This window comes from Lolium rigidum, chromosome 4 (assembly GCF_022539505.1).
Source record: "Lolium rigidum isolate FL_2022 chromosome 4, APGP_CSIRO_Lrig_0.1, whole genome shotgun sequence".
NCBI classification, from domain to species: Eukaryota; Viridiplantae; Streptophyta; class Magnoliopsida; order Poales; family Poaceae; genus Lolium; species Lolium rigidum.
The window spans coordinates 35,367,015-35,375,823 of NC_061511.1; the positions used below are offsets into that span (position 1 = coordinate 35,367,015).

Genomic DNA, 8,809 nt, shown 5'->3' on the forward strand with positions numbered 1-8,809 from the left:
TGTGTTCGCCGCTTGTCACGACTTCAGGCGACACGCGGCACGCGGCACCGCCCCTGCTGACCAATACTCGACCTTGTGTCAGTCTCCACCTCTCCACTCTAAAACCTCGCTCGCCCGTGAATCCTCCCCCCTCCCTCCACCTTGCGACTGCCTCCTCTGGAAGCTTCTCTCGCAGTCCACTGCTTCTAGCTGCGGCATCCATGGGGGGCGAGGCGGAGGTGAACCTGACCCACGGGGCCGTGGCGGCGATGTCCCGGATGGTGCAGGGGCTGCGGCCGGTGCTGCAGTTGCCGGAGGCGCCGCGGCCAACCTGGATGGTGGGTGGCCACACGGAGCTCTACGGCCTCCTGCTCTCCGACGGCGTGCACTCCCAGAAGGGGATGCTCGCCACCTCCTTGAACGGCCTCGTCAAGGCTGGCCTCCTCCGCGGCGGCTCCGTCGTCCGCGTCCTCGACTACATCTGCAACAACTCCGTCGAGAACCCGAGGTGATGACGCCGAATCGCTCAATCGTTCTCCCCATCCTTGCCCGCATTGATTCTAGAGAGACGGATTTGGGTTTTGGTGTGGGGGGATTTTTTTTTTCGATAAAGAAGTGCGGAGGAATGGGGCTAAAAGTCTGTCATTCTCTCTGTTACTCTTTAGGGTATCCATGGCTGTATTTTCAATGGTTGGTGCATGCATGCATGCTGCGGATCTGTCGATGATTCCTTGTATAGTGGTATAATGTGCTCTCGTGATTTGAGTGTTGGTTTTGCTGTGACGTGTACTTGCCTGAACTTTCTTTAGTTTGTAATGAACATATGTAATCGATACTGGGAACCAAGCGGCAGTCCACTTAACTGTCTAATTCATCTGGTGGAGCTTCCAAATTCATGCTATATCAGAACCTTGTCTACAATTCTGGATTAAATAAGATGATTTTGGGGGTAAATTGGAATCTGTATCCCAAAAACTGTAGGAGTTAATTACTAGATTTGTCTACTTTTAGAGATAGGCATAGATTGATATTGAGCATTTGATTCAATTACCGAAGTGTTTATTATGTCTATATCATCACATACACCCCCTCCACATCCACTGTGAAATGGATGGCGTCTTCGCTGCACATGAGACAGGACCGCCTTTGTTGGCTAGATCCTTACTTTCTGCTTGATGGTTTGCCCTTTTCTATTTTTGTGGTTTTGTCTCGGGGCCAACCCTGGCGGTGGTGTAACTTTATGGCATTTTCGAGAGCTTCTAAGCACATGAATCACACTTTGATTCGTGAGAAAAGTGGATGTTGTTTTAAAACCCCCGTAGCCAAAACATTTAACACATCTACCAGTATATACATATAAATATATTTATTGGTAATGGTTCATGTGGAAAGTGAAAATACTAGATCTGTCATGATAAATGCTTCCGTAGTAATAGTATTACGTGTTCTGTTTTAGAACTGGTACTATCATTTGACTAGAAAACAATGTGCCTATTTGGAGACTGCTATTTGAGGCAAGGGAACATCTATATTATGAAAAACGTAGTACCCACTAAGAGCTGATATGGATTGTATACTTGTACACCATTTGTAATTCATAATGTAGATTGTAGTTTTCTTTAGGAATATGTACGCCTGACACAGTAAAATAAGTGTGATTTTTTTTCACCAAACTCCTCTGAGGTTCTTTTCTTTATCGCCGTTGAAGTGTTAATGTGGGAACTTCCTTTTAATTGATTACCGGGAAGATATAAATCATTTTATTTTCTAGTTACCTTGTTGCCTCATATGTCACATTGTCTTGATTTAGTGATTGAGATTAATATGAGGTACACTCATGCAAAGCTCTAATTAACCTTCAGTTTTCAACATCAGTAGATCAAAGAACATGATCAAATAACGCTCTTTGCTGCTTCTGAAATTGTTGTACCATGTGCAAATTCTTACAGGTTTTAGTATTAAATGCCATGTCGAACTAATGGGATAATATACAGAATACCTTGTCAAAGTTTAGGTTATTCTTTTGGTGATTTAACTTGCTAACTGCAAGTTGCCTACTTTCAAATTAAGTTTTCATTTAGTTTACAATATTTTACTTGTTTTTATCATAGTCACAATGCTGGTTCTGGTGCTGGTCTTATGTTCTTTGTAACTCCGCTCTTGTTGATTTACCTTTAAGAGTTCTATTAGTACTGTAAAACTGCAAAAGCAGTCCAATCCTTGCAACTTTTCTTCATGTTAGAACTACTTGCTAATGTCTTATCCTATTGATAAATGTGTAATGTGTGTTGTGTATTTGATTTCTTATTCAGGGTCATTGCTGTCATCCAACTGGAAATACTGCAAACTGAGTGCACGCTGATTGGGAGTCCCACATTCTTTGATCCTAATGTCTCTCAACCTAAGTTGAGATCATATTCTGATAGCCTGGGCATCCATAGGCATTGTATGATCTCAGGGGCCGAACAAGGTGTTACCAACATAGGATGCTATCCTGACCAGAGCTTGTTGGATTCTTCTAATGCTGCAAGGGTAGAGATTATGCAGCGACCTTATGATTTAGTGCCCACACCAAACACAATAGATGCCAAGATGCAGCAGCTTTCACTGAAATCTTATCAGAGCCAAGTTCCTTCAACAGTTGGAGGCTTTGACAGTCCTGGCAATACTTATGGGCAGCCTGTGCAGTCTTTGTGTGAACAAACACCTCCAATGTATTTGAATAGATACCCTGTCGTTAACAGTGAAGCTCATCTCATCCCAATTTCTGCGTTAACTCCATACCAAAGCAGATGGACAATCAAGGTCAGGGTAACTGGAAAGACCGAACCAGGCTACTTAGGCAAAGCAAAAATCTTCTCTTTTGATCTGATTGATGCAAATGGTGGAGAAATTCGTGCAACAGGTTTAAATTCTGCCATTGACCTGTTCTACGACAAAATTGTGCCTGGAAATGTGTACTTGATATCTGGAGGATTGGTAAAACCTGTACCAAAGATGCTTAACCCTTTAAACAGTGATTATCAGATTATTCTGGTTCCTACAACATCTATAGAAATTTATTCTGGTGATGATAGCGGCATCCCTGGACAGAAACACAATTTTAGACAGATCAGTGAAATAGAAAATATGGAGAATGATGCCATGGTAGATTTGCTTGGGGTTGTTACATCAGTTAGTCCTTCAGTTACATTAGTAAAGAATGCCTTCAAAACCCATAAAAGAACCATTCATCTGAAGGACATGAGTGGTCAGGCTATGGCGATAACCCTCTGGGGAAACTCTTGTAGTGCTGAAGGCCAGCAGCTGGAGCTGCAGTTGAAATATGGTTTGAGCCCTATACTTTCCTTGAAGTTTGGCAGTGTTGTCAGCGGATTCAGTGGCAAGTCTGTGTGCACAACCAGCTCAAGTCAGCTAAAAATAAACCCAGACTTACCTGAGGCACAAAAGCTGAGGCAATGGTATGCAACTCAGTCGAAGAACAATGTTTGCAGAACCATTGCGCAGATCAAGGAGAACTTTGGGATGCTAGGTCAACCTGACTTGATCACTGTTGTGGCTGCAATTTCGTATGTGCGCACTGATGTCTTCTGCTACCCAGCTTGCACCTTGATGTTTAATGATAAGCAATGCAACAAAAAAGTCACAGCTAATGGTGATGGGTGGTGGTGCAAGAGTTGCCTCCGGAGCTCCGAAACTTGTGACTATAGGTACTTGCTTCTGTGTCAGATCCAAGACCACAGTGGTTCTTCCTACGCTACTGCCTTCCATGAGGCGGCTGAGGAGATGATTGGCCATACCGCACAAGAGCTTTATATGATACAAAATAACGAGCAAGATGCTGCAAAAGTCGAGGAAATCATGCGGGGGGTCCTTTGGGGTAAATACCTGTTCAAGTTGAGAGTCAAGGAGGGAGCCCAGCACGGTGTGAAGCTCGGCATAGTTAAGGCTGAGAAGTTCGACCCGTCGGATATGAGTCGTCATGTCCTGGGAGAGATCGACAACCTTTTGAAGGGCAATTCATCCTCAGCTTCAGGGACACAAGGCATCGTGACCCCAAGTGTCGGTCGCACAAATTTGCAGGCCAGGCTAACTGCTCGAACCTCCAACAACGCCTCTGGCACCGAGACTATCGGTGGCACAAGTTTGATGATCCAGTAGGCAATCCTGCGCCGGGTGCTGCCATAGTACTCAGACTTGTCAGGCCAAGTAGAGCAAGTAGTTACCTATATATATACCTATGGAGTTTGCTTTGGTTTAGTGGTATGGTATGCTTAACTTAATTATGTACAGTAGCTATGTTTGTGTGGAGTACCTCTCGTTCTGCTGGGTGTAGTATGACATCAGCTTCCCTGTTCTAGAAATTGTGCCGGTAACTTTAATTAAGTATCGATCGGCGTATGATTTTAAGCTTATTATGTGTCTTAAGCCGTCGGGATCCTACTCTCTTAACGTGCATTATCTGTGTTTTTTCATTCTCGACATGGATATGAACGTCAGTTGTTCTTCTGTCCTACTGGAGATCAGAACCATAACACAGATTCCATAGTAGTACATAGTTTGATTATTTTCCAATCAAATTACGGTCCATGTGTAGTGAACTGTTCATCTCGGAACGTAACACATTCTAGATTGCTAGTCCGCACACCCTCCTATTCATTTCAGAACCCGGCGTGTCGGTTGTCTGACACGACAAACGTACGTGTTGTTCTGCAGAGGCGCCAAAACATGGCCGCCCGTGCTGCATAGTACCACGCTGGTAGAATCAGCTCGTGCAAGCCCCTGAAGTTGGCCATGATCGAAGACCAGCTGCCGAGAGTCCTCACGCGAATTGTGCGTAGACTTGTACCCTGCACCTCATATGGTATTTGGTGACCGTCCAGATGGATATGTACAATCACGGTAAAAACCAGTTTAGGTAAACCTCCAGAGTCCAGAGAGTCCAGATTGATGCGCAGTTACATTTGTTACGTGTACCAAGTCAAGAGCTAAAAGCCCCAAACCCTAACATTACTTTGTTATAAGTCTGTGACGCACGATCTTGTCGAGATCAGAACTCAAAAGTTTGCTTCATGGAGAACGGCCGGCAGCAATGTGGTAGCGAGAGGGACCACATCAGCGATCTCCCCGACGAGCTTCTGCACGGCATCCTCAGCCGCCTCCGCTCGTTTCCGGCTGCCGTCCGTACCAGCGGGCTCTCCCGCCGCTGGCGCCGCGTCTGGGCAAGCGTTCCAGATATCATCCTTGCCAGGGACCTGGTCCATCAAAGCAACTCCTTCCTCGACATGGTAGACGGTGCTCTAGCCGCCTACGGCGCCGCCGATGTGCCCGTCACCCTCCGCAACGTCCAGATCATCGTGCCCTACGGATGCTACAACGTCCACGCCGGCCGCCTTGCAGCGTGGCTTCTTTTCGCGTCACGGCGACGGGCCGCCGGCAAGCTCGACCTCAGCGCGTATCTCGACCATAAGCAACTGCCGAACGAGATTGATCTGCCTCCGTTCGACCGCGCGATGGGCATATCCCTCTTCCTCGGACGACACTTCCACCTCCGTTTCCCGGCAGTCGGCGTGTTCGCGGCGCTGGCTGACCTGGATATAGCACTAGCTACCATGGATGCCCGGGCGCTGGAGGTCCTCGTGTCCTCTCAATGCCCACGCCTAAGGAACCTCACCCTGAAGTTCGTCACGCTGGTGAACGGCTCCAACGTATCCATAAGTTCCGCCACGCTCCGGCGTCTCAAATTCCATGTCCGGAGGACCGGCCGCCTCGATGTCTCTGCCCCAAATCTTGAGGTGGTGAAAGTACGCTACGTCGCCGACGTCCACATTGCTGCACCGAACCTGGCAGAGTTAGTATTCACCAGCATAGGGCAGTTTGTGTTCGCCGACGCGGTGGGCCATCTCCGGCAGCTAGAAGTCACGCACTGCTCTGCAATGGCGCCGCTGATGCGGCAGTTGGACACGGTCGAGGAGCTGCGCCTGCAGGCACCCCTTGTGCGTATATTACATCCTTGATTATCACGAGCTTACATATACGTGTTGATCAAAGTCCTTCCTACACACGATCAAACTATGTCTTCGATCCATGGCTAATTCCATTGTTCTCTTTGCCGATTTTGCCAGGGAGAAGAGGAATTCAAGAGATTCATGGACGACGCAAGCAATCTTCCAAAGTGCGAGTCCCTGTCGGTATCTTCGTATCCCCACCGCACTCTGCCAAGTGTGTTGCATCTCCTGAGGAGAGGCAGCAGTATAAAGAAGCTTGTAATTTTATTGGCACATCCGACGGTAATGTCCAAGTTTATTCAGTTAGGCTTATTTTGGATGATCAGTATTTTGAATTTTAAAGCAGAAGCAGTGGCGTTCTAACACTATATATATGCCCGTTTGCTTATCTTGCAGGATCCTTGCTCGTTGGCTTGTGCATGTCGTTCGCCGCATAGCGCCATGGCGTATGACATCACCCTTGAGTCGCTAGAAAATATAGAGTTCCATTTATTCAGAAGAGGAGAGGAATATGTGGAAATCCTCAAGCACCTGCTATCCATCCCCACTGTCAGAAAGCTTAAGAGTGTTTCAGTTCACGTGTCGAATGCACGCCATCCTGCCACTTTACGCAACAAAATATTAAACAAGGTCCGCCGTATGTGTCCTCCAAATATCACGAGTAAAATGTATTTTCATATGTGAGGTATAAATAGAAAACCAAGTCTTGCAGGAGCTAGTACTATAACTGTGACAAATATTGGAGTACTATTTAGTACGGAAAAATTGTAACGTTCTATACTGGTTATCTGATGTTGGTCTGATAATAAATGTCGCTCATGTTGGTCTGATAATAGTTTTCTCTGATGTTGGTCTGATAATAATTGTCTCGGAATCATGGCACTTGCCGATGCATCGGAAACCAAAACCCGAGCTTAATGCCATCGCATCGAGCCTTCTCTGACACACCACCACACCATCGGATCTTGTCCTTGATGGCCAAGGTCGACGGATGGTGAGTGGCTAAAGTTTCCGCATGACAGTAGGACGGCGGGACGGTGATAGCGATCGACGTCACCATGTCGACCATTTGATTGGCAGAAATTTGGGGGTAGGCTGGGCGGAGAGGCATAAGAGGAGAAATTATAGTCTGAAGTTAAGATGACGCCACAAAAACAAAAAACCCCTCTACCTTTGACCCATTTGCCATGTTATTGAAAAAACAAATGCAAAATAATTGCCCAGACAACACGCGAGTGTCGAACCAGCGACCACCTAGATGTGTGAGGGGAGATTATGCGAGGCATTTTGTAGACGAGGGTAAACAACGCGGATATTATGAGAGTTAGTATTCCAATTCCAAATGACACGGTAAATCGCGAGAAGGTAGAAATAGAATGGCAATAAATAGGTAAACGCTTTTTGATACAGTAACCATTTTCCATATGTTGCACAAAATCGTGTGCTCTAAGCCATGTCCCAAACGATTTTATTTGCAATAATCGTGGGTGATAGAGAACAATCGTGCTTCTATGTATATAAATTTACAAATTAAAAACAAGAAGCACATATACTTCTACTTCTCATCGTTGTGACCAGTGGTGACATTGCCAGACATCGTCTTCCTCTCGTTTCTCTAAGAAGGAATCCCATAGCATCTTGTCCTCCTCCTTCTTCTCGACCTACCGCTTAGGCTCCAACCACCATTCGAGCTGAGGTGACTCATCTTTCGGCGTCGCATCACCGTGTCCTCGTCATCCTCAAAATTCCTTTCGTAGTTGTCATCTGAGGACGACCAACTGGAGTACGAGGGGAGGGAGCCTGCTTCATGGTCCTGCGTTGGGAGGTATATGTACTCTTCCACCACCGGACATGCTTGCTCCTCCTCCGCCACTCAAGATGCATGCTCAATAGGGCGACATTGCGCTGGCGAACACTAGCAGGCACAGAGAGAGGAGAGTGATCTTCTTGCTACAAGCCATATCGAATTGTGTCTGTGTCTCCTGCAGAGCTGCTATATATGTGTGGCAAGAGGACGGTCACACGAGTCTTTATACAACACGGACGAGGAAACTGCATCGTGGTGGAAGGTGATGAGACTACACACGTAAAACAGGATATCAGAAGGAATCCTAGAGTATACACTACACACACGGTTATTAATTTATTCACGCCTGAGAAAATAGGCAAAGAAAAATAAACTATGAAAATAGCCCTAAACTTGCCGAAGATTGTGCAATGATAGACGATTTCTTACCCGGTGGATGTGTGTGATGATTTTGTGACGGTGCCCAAGTGCTTGTCGTGAGTGTTGTCACCGTGAAGGAGCTATTCTGGGCGCGGTCACGCGGAATAGACTTTTTTTGTGTGGTAAGCCTCTAGACCATGTGGGAATTGTAGGTAGACTTGTAAGAGAATCTCCAGCCCCGTTTTCCAAAGCGTTTTCAAACGATACTAGATCGAGCGTTTGGGGACGTGTTTCCTTCGTGCCGTGTTTGGGGGACGTCGCTCTTCAGCTGTGTCCCCCAAACGTCCACTCAAATAAATATAAGTGCACGAAAATAAATATTTTCATTTAAATTTGATTATATATTACAAAGTTTTAATGAAAATGGCTAGATTTCATCTAAACCCTAGACTACTGACCGTCCGGCGGTGCATTCGACGGCCCCGCCCCGTCGTCGCCTCCCCTCCACCGCAGCTCCTCCTGCGCGCGCCGCCTCTCCATGCGTAGGGCGGAGGCCAGACGCCGCTGCTTGATACGTCTCCGACGTATCGATAATTTCTTATGTTCCATGCTACATTATTGATGATATCTACATGTTTTATACACATTATATGTC

The 8,809-nt window shown here is 46.4% G+C and overlaps 1 protein-coding gene across 1 annotated transcript; it reads left to right on the top strand.

Annotated features, from left to right (window-relative positions):
* Positions 1-200: 200 nt before the first annotated feature.
* Positions 201-4,140, top strand: LOC124646880 (replication protein A 70 kDa DNA-binding subunit C-like). The gene is made up of 2 exons (XM_047186923.1): positions 201-487; positions 2,292-4,140. Exons 1-2 carry the CDS (start codon positions 201-203, stop codon positions 4,138-4,140), a joined length of 2,136 nt encoding a protein of 711 aa, XP_047042879.1.
* Positions 4,141-8,809: the final 4,669 nt, after the last annotated feature.